The 17,955-nt window shown below is 43.3% G+C and overlaps 1 protein-coding gene across 1 annotated transcript; it reads right to left on the reverse strand.

The window, feature by feature from the left end:
• Positions 1–262: 262 nt before the first annotated feature.
• On the reverse strand, positions 263–16,728 carry RAD52 (RAD52 homolog, DNA repair protein). The gene is given in 13 exon segments (XM_080913932.1): positions 263–885; positions 2,060–2,216; positions 2,219–2,289; positions 2,933–3,013; positions 3,970–4,115; positions 4,257–4,456; positions 7,405–7,480; positions 8,144–8,262; positions 9,337–9,404; positions 9,582–9,675; positions 10,523–10,624; positions 12,567–12,660; positions 16,672–16,728. Coding segments are annotated over 12 exon segments (1,263 nt in total). The 5' UTR covers positions 12,654–12,660; positions 16,672–16,728; the 3' UTR covers positions 263–823.
• Positions 16,729–17,955: the final 1,227 nt, after the last annotated feature.

Genomic DNA, 17,955 nt, shown 5'->3' on the forward strand with positions numbered 1-17,955 from the left:
TGTCTGCTCTTAACCAGGTCCTGAGTTCAATCCCCAGCAACCACATGGTGGCTCACAACCATCTTTAGTGGAATCCGATGCCCTCTTCTGGTGTGTCTGAAAACAGTGACAATGTACACATAAATCTTTTTCTTTTTCTTTTTTTTTTTTAAATTGTGCATTGTTCAGGGTATAAGACTCTTACCCTGGATATGAATCACAGCCATGCAAGAAGCCTAACTACCAGTAATCTCAACTGTAAGTTATACCAATTCTGCCAGTATTAGTGTTCAAACATTACATGATGGCTCAAAACAAAAAACGAAAAACAGCACTGATAGAAGCCAGGTATGACGCACCTTAAACCCAGCACTCAGGAGAGGACAGGTGCAAGATCCAGGACAAAGACTACATGAAAAAAAATGACACTAAATGTCAACTGATCCAATGTTGGTACATGGCTAGATTAAGGGAGGCTACTCCATGGATCCATGCATGATCCTGAACTGCCACCATGACCTTGTAGATAGCACCTAGTGGAAAACATTAAAATCCTGAAGCCAAAGGAAAGGCAAGGTCACACATGATTTAATGTAGGTAACAATTAAGCTGGGGCTCAGTAGGCTACATCCTTAAATGAAAGGCAGCCTGCAAAATCCTAGAATCTCAACACATGGCCTTGGGGGTGAATAATACTGAAAAAAGTATGACAACCTCTTAAAGTAGTCAGCTTCCTCTACAGTAGGCTCTAAAAAAGTTCAGCATGAACCAAGATGGAACAAATCTGTGACCAAACTGCAGTTTTCCAAAGTCCTTTTGTGACAGTCTAGTAACATCTTGAGCTTCAGGATGGATCTAGTTTCCTTTTCTTCTGGTCCTCGCTCTTCCTAAGAGGTTCAGAGTTTTCTGTAGAAGATAAAGTTTTAATAGTTTAAATACAAAAGACTTTAAAAAACACAGTACCCTCCCTAACATGTTTATATAGCACATGTGCAGCTTGGCTTTCATGTAGGTCCCCTAACAACTAGAACAGGACATGTCTCTCACTTGCCTGCCATTGGACCCTTTTCCCCTAACTGAGCTGCCTGGTTGGACCTCAGTGGGAGAGAAATGTGCCTAGTCCTGCTGGGACTAGATGTCCCAAGGTGAGGTGGTATGGGGTGGGGGAGCTAACCTCTGAGAAGGAGAGGTGGTATTGGGGGGGGGGGACTGTTAAGGGTTGGGACTGAGAGAGAGGGGGCTTCAACTGGGATGTAAAACAGTAATTAGACATTTCTGGAACATACTGGCTAACAATCTTCATTCAGACAACACAATGAGAGTGACCACTTGATGTCAATCTCATGATGACTTACCTACCTTCAAGAGAAAATGCAGTCAGGACAAGTAGTGTGTCCAACATTTTGACATTATATAACACTTATCATTAAAGTTTGGAGCTCAAGAGACATCCAATCAAGTTACAAAAATAAAATAGTGTTTTAAGATCTAGACATGATGTCAAGTCCAAAGCTCAAACCACTATCTTTACCTGTACTGCTCACTGTCTTAGGAAGACTTCATCTAGCTTTCTTTTCCTTTTGAGACAGGATTTTAATACATAAGTATTTCTTACTGGCACAATTGAACACAAGGCCTTATAACATACTAGGTAAGTGTTCTACCATTGGTTAGACTAAATACCCAGCACACAGAATTCATATCTATACCTCATATAGTTCAGGCTGGCCTCAATGGAAATCCTGCTTTGGCATCCTGAAGGCCAGGATTGCAGACATGTATTACTGTGTCCTGTTTAATTCTGCCCCCCACACACATACACCTTTTATTTTAGTTTGTGTGTGGGTGTTTAGCCTTCATGCACTAATTGCATGCCCAGAGTCAAGAAAAGGAAGGTCTATCTGCTTGGAACTGGTGTTGTAGACAGCTGTGAAGTAAGTACTACGTAAGTACTAGGAATTAAGTCCAGGTCCTCTAAAAGAGCAGTGTATATACTGTTAACTGCTAAGTCAACTTCCTAAAATGAACTTTCCTTTACATTTTATAGAATTAAGCTCAGAATGTTTGTTCTTACACACACCTCTGCTACCTAGGACATGCTGATGAGTGTTGCAGGTCTGCAGGTACCCAGGTCCAGGTTTTTCTTGTAGTTTCTGTTGGCAATGGATATGTGGGACACTGTCCTGGGCCACCGCCTGGTTTGTTCGGGTGGCAGAGGTTTGGGGTGGTTCTGCTCTCTACACAAGGGCTTAATGATATCCTCTAAGTCTGGAGTAAGGTCCCACATTTCAAGGTTTTCTTCAAGGTTATCTACAAAGAGAACCACAGTGTTATTCACAAAAGCTTCCATGTTTTTTTTGATAACCATAATGGTGCACATGGCAGCCACAGAGTAGGAAGACTGACAATTTTGGGCCATACAGTGAGACCCTGTCTCAGGATTAAAAATGAAATCTCATGCTTTTTGCTCCCTCTGATCAATTACACATTTGCATTCCCACAGATATCCTAATCTTTCCATTGGTCAAAGCATAGAAGAACGTGTATCAGAGCCCCATCAGTCAATTTGGAAACCTCTTTCCATTTTTATAAAACTTTATGACACTAAAAACAGGTGAGAGCCAGAGATGGCTTACCAGGTAACATCACTGACCACCAAGCTCAATTACCTAAATTCAAGACCCAGACACATAGTAAGAAAGAACTGACAACTATTACAAGTTGCCTTCTAACCTATACATCTATACATGTGCCAGGACACATATAAAAATCACATGAAAGTGAGGACTATTATGATTCCTTTAAGATGAAATCTATAGGCTGGAGACACAGCTCAATGATACAGCACTTGCCGACTGTTACACTGCACATGACCACCCCCCCAAACTAACATGAATTCTATATCTTTCAAAAAGCTCACAGTACAATAACTTAAAACACTTGTAAGCATTACCTGGAAAGACAGCTTTCTCCTTGAGAAGTTCTGAGGCTGCAGCTACAGGGGTGCTGTGTTTTGGAGGGACTGGAAGCAGTGCTATGGTTTGCACAGGAGACAAAAAGGTAAGCCAGAAATCACATGTCAGCTCTGGAATTAAGTTTATTCCCATCTTGCACAGGGTGTACCTTGGGCATTCAGAAAACCAAGTGTATTTCCTTTGGCATTTTGTCTATGGGAGACAGGGTCTCTCATGTAGCCTTAGATTCCCTATAAAGCCAAGATGACCTTCAATATCTTACCCTACTGGTTAAGAGCAGTGTGCCAGCACAGCAGGTCTGTGTGGTGCAGGAGATAGAACTGGGGAGCGGCACCCTGACCAACTTCCACTTTAAGGCAGAACATTGTTAGGAATCATCTACCCTGGTGGATCTGGGACAAAGGCAGTAGATCCTAAATTTCCTCCTGCCCTTTGAGCTCCTGCTATGACCCAGAAGCCAAACTTTTAGTATAACTCATTACTCATGATGTGCCCAGATGCTACGTTTTGGTTTTTGTTTTCCTTTTTTCCTACAATAATTCTATTGTTGTGCCAAGGAGTGATAACAGACCCAACATACAACAAAAGCTCCCTGGTCTGGGAAATGCTCCATTACAAATGTCCACATAACATCAGAGACATCTGACTCTGAAACCTGTGTTTAAATTAATGTAAGCTCTTGAGCAAGGAATCTGCCAAAAGCTCATTATCTTCCAACTTTGTCTTATATTCAAAAGCCATCTAAAAGGCAGTCTCCGAAATTTCAAATATCAGAAGGGAGGGGGGTTGTTTAAGACAGAGTCTCATTCTATAATCCAGGCTGGCCTAGAACTCACAAACCCACCTGCATCTGCCTCCCAAGTGCTGCAGAAGATTATGTCAATCACAGCCGGTTGACTTCCCTAAAAAGCCTGTTGTCTTTGGAACTGGGAAGGTACAATTTTAGGGTCATTGATCCTACAAGCCCTAGTGAGACATGGCCTGGAGTGAGTCACAGCATCTCCCTCTCACACACCCGAATGCTTGGCCTCCACGTCTTCAGCAGGTGCATGGCGGTGAGCCTCCATCTGTTCCCGGAACTGCTGCTGTAGCTGCTTCTGCCGGAGCTTCCGGAGCTTCCTCTGGTGAGTGGCATCACTCTCCGAGGTGCTGGCCAGACTGCTGCAAACCAAGTTAACCACAATAGACCCAGCTTGAGGAAGCACACAAACCACTTGATGGTTTCAAGTGCAGGAGTAGAAATTGACCAAAGCCACACTAGAAGGGTCAAGAGAGGAAAGGGAGGGAACCTGAGTCCAGTACCAAGAGCTGCTGTTGTCCTTAGCCCCCTGTAGCTTAATGTTCCAATCATGTGGGTGGCTTGGTCTGCAAGGAGAAGTTGCTTCCTGTTGTTTGTGGAGTCCCAATCCTTCATTCTGTCGGCAGCTGTTATATCTTGCCTGTTCTACAGATGGTTCAAAATCTTCTCTCTTTGTTTTAGTTAAGTCCACTTCAAGAGGGAGCTAGTAAGAGGGAAAAGAAATATTGAACACACCCCATACCCAGCTTTCCTTCCCCATCTTGCATAGCTATTCAGACACAGCACTTGATCCTTGGCCCATCTGTCCTCAAAAGAACTGAAATGACCCACAATTTCCAAAATGGTTTGTAAGTTTAATTGGGTCTCTCTGCTTCCTATATTCATGTCAAACCCTTGGGCCAGGCAGCTGGGACTGCAGACGTCTGTATTTGTAAGGTTTAATAAAGTAAGTCTTTACTTTTGATGAAACAGCACATTCAATCTAATCTGAGCCACGCTTGATGATCTGCCCTTGCTGTCTGCTCCCTCTTCCCTGCACAAGGACATGCACTGGGCATCTAGCACTTTAGGAAGCAGAGGACAGCTGCAAGCTCAAGGAGAACCTGGGCTTCCCCTGATGTCTTAGAAGGGAAGAACCAGGAAAGTAAAAGAAAGGGAAGAAGGAAGAGAAGAGAGGAAAAAGAAGAAAAGAGGCTGGAATCCTCCAGATTAAAACTGAAAAAGCACAGAGCTGGAGAGATGGCTCAGTGGTTAGAGCACAGACTGCTTTTCTAGACGTCCTGAGTTCAATTCCCAGCAACCACATGGTGGCTCACAACCATCTGTAATGAGATCTGATGCCCTCTTCTGGTGTGTCTGAAGACAGCTACAGTGCACTCATATATAAAATAAATAACTCTTCAAAAAAAAAAAAAAAGAGTCAACATATTAAAGAAAAACAGACGGACACAGAAAGCAGCACAAAGACAGAAGGACAGTCTCCGTAAACACCGGCACGCACAGAGACTACCACCGAAACTCTGGAACAGAGAATTTACAGAGCAACACAATACAAGTTTTCATTTAAAAAGAAGAGAACTGACAGGTACTGTGGGGCGCTCAGGAGGCAGAGGCAGGCAGCCCTCCGAGTTCCAGACCAGACACAGCAACACCATAACGGGCCAACAGCAGCAAAACCTCCAACCCTGTGGTAATGAATGTATAACATATAAAGCAGTATTTTATGCAATTAAGAGTTAAACTGATACCTCTCTTTAAAACAGAATTATTAACATTAAGATGATTTATGCAACTGCAACGGAAAGAAAATATCTTAGAATGTACAAACTAGAAATGTGAATAGTCAAATCAGCAATACAAAATATTCAAAACAAAGAAAAGAACCAAGAAAAATAAAAGCTATTAAATGTGCAGAAAATTAGCAAAATGAAAGTAGTAATCATCCTATCAGTAATTATTTTAAACATAAACAGATCAAATCTTAGTTAAAATGCATAACGGGGAGCGAGGAAGATGGCTCAGCATCGCTGCTCTGTATGTAACTGCTTTTCTGAAGAGATTGAACTCCCCTGTGTTCCATGGACACGTTCACACATGCACACAATTAAAATTAATAAAAATTAAAATTAAAAGAGCAGCTTTGATGGCTGAATTACAAAAACTATATCAAGCATGTGATACCTACATGTGCGCATGAGCGGGCAGCACGTGCCTACAGTCTCAGCCCTGAAAGAGCCCTCGGACCAATGGCTCAGTGTAACCTAACTGATGAGCACCAAGCTCAGTGACAGACCTGGTCTCGAAAGCCAACGTCGACCTCTCGCCATCACATGCACACAGAAACATGAACACAAACTCACACGGGAATAAAGAGTCAACATACGATGTTAAGAAAGCTGGGTCTACCCAGAACAAAGAATGAGATATGGTCCATGTCTTATACTATTCACAAGAATCAGCTCAACATAGGCTAAAGTCCTAAATGTAGGACTCCAAACTCTTATGAAGAACAAACAAAAATATCAAACAAACAAACCAGAGGAAATGTTTACAACACTGGATATGATGATGATCTCTTGATAAAATACCAAAAGAGTCCCAACACTCTGGAAGTAGAGGCAGGCAATGAATCTCCAAGTTCAAGGCCCAGCCTGGTCTACAGAGTGAGTTCCAGGATAGTCAGAGAAACCCTGTCTCAGGGAAATAAATAAATAAATAAATAAATAAATATAGTAAAATAAAAATAATCCTAAATTGCCCATGGAAGAAAACAAATGTATTAACAGATAAAGGACTTTGTCCTTTGCTTTACTTTAAAGTACTAATGTAATTGAACAGCAAAAATACCAGATAACCCATTAAAAATGGCATAGGACTTCAATCTCTCGAAAAATAAATAAATAAAAAATATAGAGATTCCAAAATGGCCAACAAGTTTTTGAAACAGGAACCAAAGCCATGAACAGAACAGACTATACAGTGGGAACTACTGTGAATATCAGTAATGGAGGATTCTCAAAGAAATACAGGAGACACATGATCCAGCACTCACTTGTCGTTCATGAAACTGAAGGGCTTCTAAGAAAATCTACACATCCATGTTCACAGCAGTGACAATAGCCAAGAGTGGGCATATGAGCACAGTGTAGTCCCCAGGAGACTGTTATGCACACACACAGGCAGAAAGGAGAAAGCAATGGAGTGGAGCTGAAAGACCCTCACAGAACAGAGAAGGCAATTATTCTGTCAGGTAGATGCCAGCTCTCCCTAGTTAACTGTGACTCTAGCAGCATCTACTGCACACCACACTCCAGAGCTCGCACTAAGATCCCATAGATAGGTAAGCAGCATCAGAATGTGTGCACCTCAAGCTACCAGAGCTGAGGGAAGATGGCTGGCTTGAACATGTATGTCAGACAGCAATGGCAGAAGGCTCTGCACTGGTTCTGAGGAATCAAAGACTAGTCCTAGCCACAGAGATGCAATGGAAAACCTGGCCAGGACACCTCTGCTAGCATTCATCTTCTAAATCTGAAATAATCAGTACAGATGCTGCCAAATTCTGAGTCCTCACTTCTCCTTTTAGCAGTACAGCCAAGGACACCCTGGAGAACCTCACACTGTGATAACCAGCTTCTCACTGCAACATACCTGTCGTGGAAGCTTATTTAGTGACCTCAGATAGTCTTTGTCCAGAATGCAGTTTCCAAGTGCGTTCCCAAAACTCCTATGTTGACAAAGAAGTGAAAGTTCAGTAACAACATCTAATTAGCTGTCACAACACCCCAAGGCTGAAACACCAGAGAGGAAATAGACCCTAACCTTCATTCAGTGGTACTGGAACATGTGCCATGTCCCTGCACTCTACTAGCCTCTGAGAACACAGCAAGGCACATGAGTCTCACAAAACCCACCTGCTAACAGCTTCATCTCTAGGGAGTGGTAGAGAACTGATGGAGTCTTTAGCAGCTCAGGGCTAGTGGGAGGCTTAGGTCACTGGGCATCTGTCCTTTGGAACTGTGGACCACTGGTCTTTCCTGTCTGTTCTTAGTTTTGCTTCTCCACCATGATGCATGCTCACCCTTGCTCCAGCCCCAGAAGGCAGCCAGTCATTGGACTAAGCCCTGTCAAAGCTGAGCCAATCTAAACCTCTGAGTCACTATATTCAACCAACTGTTCTAAGAATTTATCAGTGACTTAGCACCTGAAAAGCTCTGAGCCCTTCCTGAGAGAAGGGAAAACCCAAATTGACAATAACCCAAAATGGTCTGAATTCGGCCATTTCTTTGCTAGAAAGTCCCTAAGAAAGCAGGGAACATGAGATCAGGATGAACTGAGACATCTCAGAAGTGAGAGCTGAAATGAGGTGGTGGACCTGCGTCCTCCTTACCTGAGTGCCCGCTTCAGCCCGTCAGTCACAGCCTCCTTCCTGGCCTTCTCCAGTGACAAAGCCTTCGACCTGAGGCCCTCACTAACTCCATAACCCACGTCCTCATGATAGGAGCCATCCTGAGGTAGAAAGGGAAGAGAAAACTGTAGTTCTGCCCTTGGCTGCCGGGCCTCTTCTCTGACCAACAGCTCTCAAAAGACAGAAATAAAGTAAACAAACCAACCACCCTGCACTCAGGAACCAGGACACTAATGAAGAGGACAAAGCAGAGTTTAAGATGTCAATTTCCAGAAATGCTGTCTGGAGCTGCCTAGAAAGACACCTGTGCTCAGCAACAAATCTTTAATATTTAAAGCTTTAAGGTCAATAGAAATTAAACAAAAAGAATGTATTTTTACACACACATGTGCACCACAGAGGTGTGAAGTACAATGGAGTCACAAACGGAACTTACAGGCATAGATAAAGCAGGGCAGCAGCAGCGGGAAACACTGACATTTCTGTGAAATCCTGGGCTCCAAGTAAGAGGCAGAAAGACTGACAGTTTAAGTATAACCTATGCTGACACCTTTTCTGAAGCCTTCTATAAAGGTAAATACAAAAAGCTAATGGGCCTTGAGTAGCACATGCCTGTCATCTCATGCAAGAGGCAGAAGGAAGACTGAGCTGCAGACACCAGAGACCAATCCAGTCAGACCCAGTGCTTCCCACCCTTCTGGCTCTGACACTGTAATACAGTTAGTTCCTCATGCTGTATGACCCCAAGCACAAAACAGTTCTCCTTGCTGCTTCATAACCGTAATGTTACTAATGTTATGAACAGTAATGTAAATACCTGAAATACAGACAGTCTTAGGCAACTCCTGTGAAAGGATCATTCAACCTCTCCATCCACAGGCTAAGGAGTATGGGACACAGAATTGTTTCAAATAAATGATAGCATCTAATCCCCTATGACACTTAGGTTCTGTTGTTATTATAGAGATTTTCAATTATCATGTTACACACACACACATATCAACTTAAAATAAGTTATGTCTTTTCTGCATTTTTTTTTTTTTTGAGGGGCAGATAAGCAAGGATGTTTGAATACTGCGGCTGTAGACACCCTGGCTGAGACATATCCCGGGTCTAGACTCCCTCCCCACTGTCTGCTCAGTCCTCCCAGGTGTAGTGGCACCCCACCCCCTCACCTTTAACTGTACCCTTACAAATGCACAGACTCCCACGTAGAACTTGCCATTGTTGAGGTCAACAAAATCTAGGAAAGGGAAAGAGAAGCAGTTGGAGAGATACTGATCCCTGTGCCTCATCCACATTCTTCGGCTGCCAATTAAACCCACCTGCCCTATGTCCTAACTCACTGGACACTTTTGAGCACAAGTAGACCAGTTATGCAGTAAGAAACATGGGGCAGTCAGCACGCACAGAAACATACCCACATTTTGCTGGGTGATGGAGTGTGCCCAGCCATTGTAACCAAACATCTCATTGGCCAGATTAATTACCCGATGACCTTCAATATAACATACCTAGAAAATAAATTTTTTAAGAAAAAGCTATTAAAATGTCTGGCATTTTTTAATGTGAATGAAAGTCATTTATTCCTCATGTGAGTTTTTGGGGGTTTTTTATTATTTGTTTTTGTTTTTTGGTTTTTTTGTTGTTTTTTTTTTTTTTTTTTTTTTTTTTGGCAAAACTTTTTGGCAAAAAAAAAAAAAAAAAAAATACAGGAAGCTTTGCAGCAAGTATTTCAGAGAGTTTTGGAAAATCAAACCAGAACTACCAGTCTATCTCTGGGGAGGGAACAGACTCAGGGAATAAAAAAGTCAAGGTGACATATGACATGTTTTATGGAGGACCGAAACCATACACAGAACCTTAGCATGGGTAGCTAGGAGTACAGCACATGCCTTCTGGCAGGAGGCCACCGCTCCATCCTGGCAGCAAAAGAAGATCATTAAAACTAACAGCAAGACCTGAAGTGATGGCGCACACCTTTAATCCCAGCGCCCAGGAGGCGGAGGCAGGTGGATCTCTATAAAGGCAGCCCAGTCTACAGAGTGAGTTCAAAGGCAGCCAGGGCGACATAAAAAGACCCTGTCTTAACAAAATAAAAAATAAATTAATAAATAAAATTGGAAGCAAGTAGCAAAGAGAATATTTTTGAAGACGATGTAAAAATCTCAACATGGAATATTAAGAGAGTATTTGTTTGGGCTTCTGCAGATGACAATGAAGGCTGGACCCACCCATCTTAGAGGCACTAGAAAGCATTTAGTAACAGGGACCACGGGCCTCTGAATCCATGAAATCTAGTAACAGCAAAAGTCAGGATCTTCTGTCAACAACTAGATACATTCCCAAGACTCAACTTACCTTCTGACCTCCTCCGGCCATGCGGCTGCTGATGTACTCAGGACCCAGCTTCTGCCTCAGAGCTTTCTGGATGGCCTGGTATTCATCTGCTGTGTACTGGCTCTATAATCAAGAAGGAAATCAAACTGCTGTGTGTGATATTCCTCCCACCATATACAGCTTCTCTTCCCCATAGTAAATACTGAGTAGAGCTGAGTAGGTCAGCAGCAGGAGAGCACCCACCTAATAGGCATGAAGCTTAGGTTCCATCCTCAGCCCACGGGGGAATGTTAGGCATTCATATATACGTGAGTCAAAGCATTGCATGGTACCCTATACAAAGCCTAACTTTATGCACTCATTAAAAATTGCTTTAAAAGGCTGTGAACTGGAGACTAGATAGGTCATAGTAGTAGGGTACATAGAAACATAGCAATAAGATGACTCGTACTGATACATCCCATATCCACAGAGCCATGCATTACTCCTCACAGATACAGAACTGGACAATATGAGGAGAGTAAGAGACCTTGGCACATCAGCACTTAATGAAATGTCTTCATTAAACCTCTCCCCTCAAGGCTCAGGGATCTATGCAGAAGAGGCAGAAAGATTCTAAGAGCCAGAGATGACTCCAAGCAAACAGTGCCTTCCAGCCACAAGAGGACGGACACACACAGACTCAGGCTATAACTGGACACACAGAGATACACAGATTCAAACCAGACAAGCTCTCAGCACAGAAGGGGGAAAGTGGATGCAAAGTCCCACTTTAGCCAAGAAGGTACTAACCAAGGGGCTATTTACAACTGATTCCTGCTAGGAAAGGGAAGATCAGGAGTGTCTGCATCTGTCAAGGCCTGTCACCAATGTATCGACCACACATCTGGGGGGCAGGGCATGCTGAGGAATAGTTGGCCAATGTAAGACACAACTCCATGGGTTTGTGGGTCTGTTTGCTTGGTTTGGTTTTCTGTGGCCTTTTTGGGTTTTTTTTTTTTGTCTTGTTTTAATTTTTGTTTTGTTCCCCATTTGGAGGGATTTGTTTTGTTTTTAGAGAGAGAAAGAGCTTAAAGCTGGGTAGAAAGGGAGATGGAAATATTTGGAAGGAGTTAAACATGATCAAATTATATTACTGTAAGAATAAAACTATTTAAGCTGGACATAATGGCAGTTACATTTAATTCTAGCACTTGGAAAGCAGAGGCAGGTGAATCTCAGTGAGTTTGAGACCAGCCTGGTCTACATAGTGAGTTCCAGAACAGCCAGGGCTATGTAGAGAAACCTTATCTCAAAACACAAACAAAAACAGGGGCTGGAGAGATGGCTCACCAGTTAAGAGCACTGACAGCTCTTCCAGAGGTCCTGAGTTCAATTCCCAGCAACCACATGTTGGCTCACAACCATCTGTAATGGGATCTGATGCCCTCTTCTGGTGTGTCTGAAGACAGTACAGTGTACTCACATAAAAAAAAAAAAAAAAAAAAAAAAAACCTTAAAAAAAATTAATATAAAGATATTGTGTTAAAGTACTGAGAAGCTAGGCCAGAGAGATGGCTCAGTGGTTGCAGCTCTTCCAGCAAGACCAGAGTCCAGTTCCTAGCACCCACATCAGGTGACTGAAAGCCAACTATAATTTTAACTCCAGGTGACGACATCACACATGTCCTAAACACTATACATTCAAACAGGGTGAGCATAACAAATTTACACCTTAATTTAATCCCTTGTACTGTTAGTTTTCTTAAATTTTTAAAATGTGTTTATTTTGTATATGCATGTGTAGGTACAGTGTCACAGTTTGTAGTGGGCTCAGAGGACAGCTGGCAGGAGGTACCTTCATCTGCTGAGCTGCCTCACTGGTCCTACTACTAGTCGTTTGCTGCAAAGTTCACAAATACACTTAGTTCATGGCAAAATCCTACACCATGCTGGGAATACAACAGCTCAGTGGAGTGCTGAGTTCAATCCTTAGTAATGCAGAACAAAAGGACTAGTTTACACACATGATGACAGCCTAACATTCCTCACCTAAGCTCCTTCTATAAGGGATAAAACCAGTTACCTGTCCAAAGAAGAGCACAGACCTCCCATCAACAAAGGGAGGATGACTGTCATACCCTCCGTGGACTGCTTCTTCAGCCCCAGCCATGCTGACTCTGTTTAAATAAAACATTAAAACAAAATTCAAAGAATGTTAAAGGAAAAAGCAAGGGAGAGCCTCTAACCCAAGTCAGATAAGACACCTACTTAAGGGACAAAGTCTCCCAGGGATCATCTGGGGTCCACCAAGACAAACCTGTTGTTCACACTTTCAGTTAACCTATTTACTATTATGGGCTAGAAAGGGTGAATATTTACACAGAGAGCACTTTGTGTTGTACTGGTATTACAAAACTCTTACTGTGGGGGCAGGCGATGGTGGCATTCATAAGATAGAGGCAGACAATCTCTGTCTCAAAAAATAAATAAAATAAAATTCTTGCTACAGGGGAAACAGCCATTTTACTGCTACCTAAGAGTAAGTACAAGAGTAAGAGATATTCAATAGCTTGTCTATGACAATCATTTTACAATGTATATGTTATATACATCAAGTCATCACTGTAGCTGGGTCTGGGGCAAATGCCTACACTCAACTGCTTAGAAGGCTGAATCAGAGGCCCACTTCAGTCCAGGATCTGGAGTCGAGGCTGAACAATACAGGCTCAAAACAACAGTTAGCATACTATACACTTTATACAGCTAGAGGGAATAAAGAGGCCATTTTAAGAGAAGGCCTTACTCTGTAGCTCTGGCTAGCCTGAAACTCGTGTGTATGTATATCAGAGTAGCCTCTCCTTCCCAAGAGCTGGGATTAAAGGTGTATGCACCAAGCTCAACTTGAGAACCTATGTTTTTATATTAAAAACTAAGTCATAACTACCCAGCATATGGACAATGTAACTCTGGTCTCTATGGGGTTAAAATGGAAATAGCCACAAATAACTTAACTGTTCTCCAAGAATCACTCTTGTTAGAGGGAGAACACCAGAAAGGAAACAAGCCAGGTGTGGTGGTCCACAATGGAAAGCTAGATACTAAGACCTCATCAGAAGAAAAAAAAAGAAGAGGAAGAGGAAAAGAAATGGACAGGGGACCCAGATAGCCAGGGTAGGCAATATAGCAGACTCTAACAGAAACAGCATCACCTTAAGCCAGACTGGACTCTGGACCAGCAGCAATAGCTTAAATAAATAAAAGGTAAATAGTAAATAAGGACTCAGCTCCAAGGCAAGGTTTAGGAAGCATAAGCAGAGAGACCCATTCATTTCTCAGTCCTGAGGTGGGGTCAGAGATAAAACAAGCAAAATGTTTCTTATTCTCTTCCATTTCCTCATTACCTAAAAGCATTTCTAGAAATCTGTGGAAGGAAGAGGAAGGAGGGACAGAAAATGAGATGTTGTCAGGAGGAAATCTGGCCTTTCTCCCTCCAGCAACTATTCTGGTCTGTTCAGAGCAGCAGCAGTGTTCATAAAGAACCCACAAAACATGAGCCCATCTGAGCTTCAAGAGAGAGTAATGGAAAATTTTAAGGCAAGGAAGATTAAAATCATACTTATTTCCCTATGGCTCCTGGTTGTTATGACTACCTTGTTATGCCCAACTTGCAACGGTGTCTGTTTCAGGAGGCCTTTAGGACTAACTTGTTATGCTTAGTTCTGCCCCTATGACCCTGCCTATTTTGCCTGCCAATTACCCCATTTGAAAACTCCCTACCCCTAAGCTATAAGTCTTTTATCTTCCTCACATCCAACGTTAACCTCCCCAACCCTACCTTAAGTGGAGACAGCCCGTGCACAAATAGGAAAAGCTTATTTTCATTAGTTGCTTGTTTTAATTAATTTGCCCATAATGATGTGAGTCAGTGGTCTTTCCCTTTCCATCTTTGGGATTAATATATGGGACATTTGTTTGTTTCAGGTGGGGGGTCTCATTTAGGCTGCCCTAGAACTCACTGTGTACCCACTCCCTGCCTTCTCAGTCCAACTCATATATTGTAGAATGTTCTGTAAGAATAAACCAAAACTGCACAAAAGGAAGGCCTTATCCAGAAAGAGGCAAGCCCCACAGCACTCTGGTGGCGGGTGACAGGACCTCCTTTCCTTTCACAGGTGACTTTGGTTGGTGTATCTTAGCTATTTTGGCTGTTCCTGTGGGGAGTTTTATGAGTGGAAAAATAAGAATGGCAATTCTATGTCAGATTCAAATTGCTAGCACCATAAATAAATCCTGCCTACCTACAAGGAGAAATAAAATTGGCTCAGTTCCACACTTAAAATTTGAAAATAATGAGCATTTCTTGTCTGTTTGGTCTTATAATTTCATCAAAGCACACATCTAAATTATAGATGAAAATGTCACCCAGAGCTGGGCAAAGTGGTCTATGAGTTGAATCCCAGTACTTGGAAGGCAGAGGCAGGCAGATCTCTGAGTTCTAGGACAGCCAAAGCTACAAAGAAAAAATGGGAGTCTAGCTTACACTCTGAGGCACTCAGACCTACACAGCAAGCTTCAGGGCAGCCAGTATTAGAGAGAGGCCCTGTCTCTAAGGAAGTTGCCAAAGTATCCATAATTGTAGATAGTGTGCTTCTGTACATGAGCCCTAAAGAAAAGTCTTAGAGCTGATAGTCATGTTAATGAAATAACAGAATGCAAAATTAATACACAAAACCCATTAGGTATATGCCAATGACAAACACAATTGTATTCATAATTACCACAATAAACAAACTATCATGGAATAAACCCAGCCAAAGAAGTGACTATTTTTTTCTGGGGGGAGGGGGGTTGTCTGTGTTACCCTGCTGTTCTGGAACTCACTCTATGGATCAGGTTGGTCTCAAACTCATGGAAGCCCACCTGCCTGTCTCCTGAGTGCTGGAATTAAAGGTATGTTCCACCGTACCCAGCTAACATTTTTTTAACTTTTAAACTATTTATGTGCATGGATGGTCTGTCAGCAGATATGTCTATTTGCTGGTGCTGGATACTCTGCAATTTAAAAAGTTATAGACATGTGGGTGCTGGGAACTGAACTCAGGTCCTGAGCCATTTCTCCAGCCCACATTTTTTTTTAAGATTAGAAATTTTGAGTCTTTAAAAAAAAAATGTTTGTATTATATGGGTGTTTTGCCTGTATGCTTATCCGTGCACCACATGTGTGCCTGACCCAAAAAAGTTTCTCTTATAACTGGAGTTTTCTGTTTATTTTACAGACAACACAGACATACATATATGAATATATAAATATAATTCTAAGTCTGTTTAATGTAGCATGTACATGTATGATTTTAGGGCTGATTACTTGGTACTGAGTAATTTATTAGGGGTTTCATCTCTGGGAAAGACTTATTCTCCCTGTCTCAACAGTCATTAATTGCTCGTAGCTCTTCATCTAGGGTGGGGTCCTTCAAGATTTCCCTCTATTCCAAGTTAGCATATAAATTGGTGCTGTTAACCGTCCAGGTCTTATTAAAGCAGCAATACTGAGATGCCATGGGTGTGGTGGAATCAGCCTAGATGGCCTTCAACTTAATCAACTGATGGACAATTGAAACGAAATACACACACGATGGAACTTTATTCTGCAGAAACAGACCCTACACACACAGTACTGTATTATTTCACACAAGTGAAACAGACAAGTTCGCTGACAAAGTAGGAGGATGAGGGGAAAAATGGGAGAGCTTCAGGGTTTATTTAGGAGTGATGAAAATGTTGTGGAATTCGGTTAAGGGTTGCTCAACCCCCAAGCATATCAGTAACCAGAGAACTGTAGAGCTCTAAGGAGTGAATTTAAACGTGCTAATGCACGCCTCCGTTTTTCAAGTCCGGAAAAGGCTACCCTGAATGTCAAATTCAAATCCGCCGTTTCATCTCAACCCCACCCACTCCCTCCGACTTCACCCAGGCACAGAGGGTTAACTGTCAGCACGCGTGTCGCTTGGTGCGTCAGACAACCGCCACCGCCGCCCGGGCTGCCCTCCCTAGCACGCGGTCAGCACCCCAGACCCAGCGGAACCGTGGGGACTTCCAGACTCGGCCTCCCTGACTGAGACGACCCTGTGCAGGGCCCCACGCTCTGAGACCCCGCAGGAACCACCCCGGCGAGGGCCGCTCTCACTCACGCGCCTCGGAACTCGGGCCTCGGTGCACGCAGGAGGTCGGTCCCGGACGCCGGGAAGCCGGAGGGGACCACGCAGAAGAGACCGAGACGCAAGCTCAGGGAACGCTGGGAAGAAGGTCTGCGCCCAAGGAATAACAGAAGAAGGAGCCGTAAGTCAAGCCAGAAGGCGGCGAGAGCCGCAAAGCAAGCTGTCGCAAATCTTGTTGCGAGCTGAAGGCTTCCTGAGCTGCTCGCTCGCTGTTATTTCACCTGCCCAATCAGCCCATCCTACAGCCAGGGTCGGCTTGGAGCCTCGGTGGTCATTGCTCTCTCTTCAAGGATGCGGCTTCTTCCAAGCCCCCCCCCCCCCGCCCTCCAGGCTGACTCTTCGCTTTCCATCTGGTTTCTTGGGCGCCCTGAGAGGGTGCCTAGTGTGACTCTGAGACCCTGGCAGCCAGAGTTTATATACTGAGAACTTTGTTTTTAGTGGGCCAGCCTTCGGATTGCTACAATTTAACCAATTCATTATATGACCGCTAACTCCAGGATCTTCTGTGTTTTCCTGGATGATTGGCTTAACTAGTCCTCCCAGGAACACGGAGTTAATAAATAAATTGAAAGTTCTTTAGCCCATTGTAGGGCCCATGCTGACAAGACCAAGATAACAGGACAATGACACCAACTACAAGAAGAACTCAGCAGTTTCAGGAATTAGCTGGCCACTCCGCTTGTCCATTGCTAGCGCAAAAAGCAAAGAATCTTCGAGCAGTGGTGGCCCACACCTTTAATCCAAACACTCAGGAAGCAGAGGTAGGCTGATCTCTTGATTTCGAGGCCTGCCTGGTCTGCAGAGTGAATTCCAGGACAACCAGGGCTACACAGAGAAACCCCGTCTCAAAGAAAAGAAAAACATCTTTTGAAATGGTGCTACTGGCTGATGGAAAAGCACCAAATTTGCCAATCCTGGTGGCACAGGCCTGGAACTACTGAGGAAGCTGGAACAGGAGAATCTCAAGTTCAAGGATAGCCTGGGCTTAAAGTCTAAAAAGAGGGTTGGCACTGTAGTTAGTAGTGGGACTCTTTCTTGCCTCACATGTGTGAAGAAGTAATGTGCTCAATCCCTAGAATGGGGAGGACATCCTGAGCATTTGCAGCTACAGAGGTCGCTCCACAGTTTAAGAGCATGTGCTATTTCAGAGAACCTTGAGTTAGGTTCCCCATACCTAAATGAGGCGACTCACCTGTACCTACAATTCAAAGGGACCAGTGCGCTCTTCTGGCCTCTGATGGCACCATACACATAGGG

This window comes from Micromys minutus (assembly GCF_963924665.1).
Source record: "Micromys minutus genome assembly, chromosome: 3".
Classification (NCBI taxonomy): domain Eukaryota; kingdom Metazoa; phylum Chordata; class Mammalia; order Rodentia; family Muridae; genus Micromys; species Micromys minutus.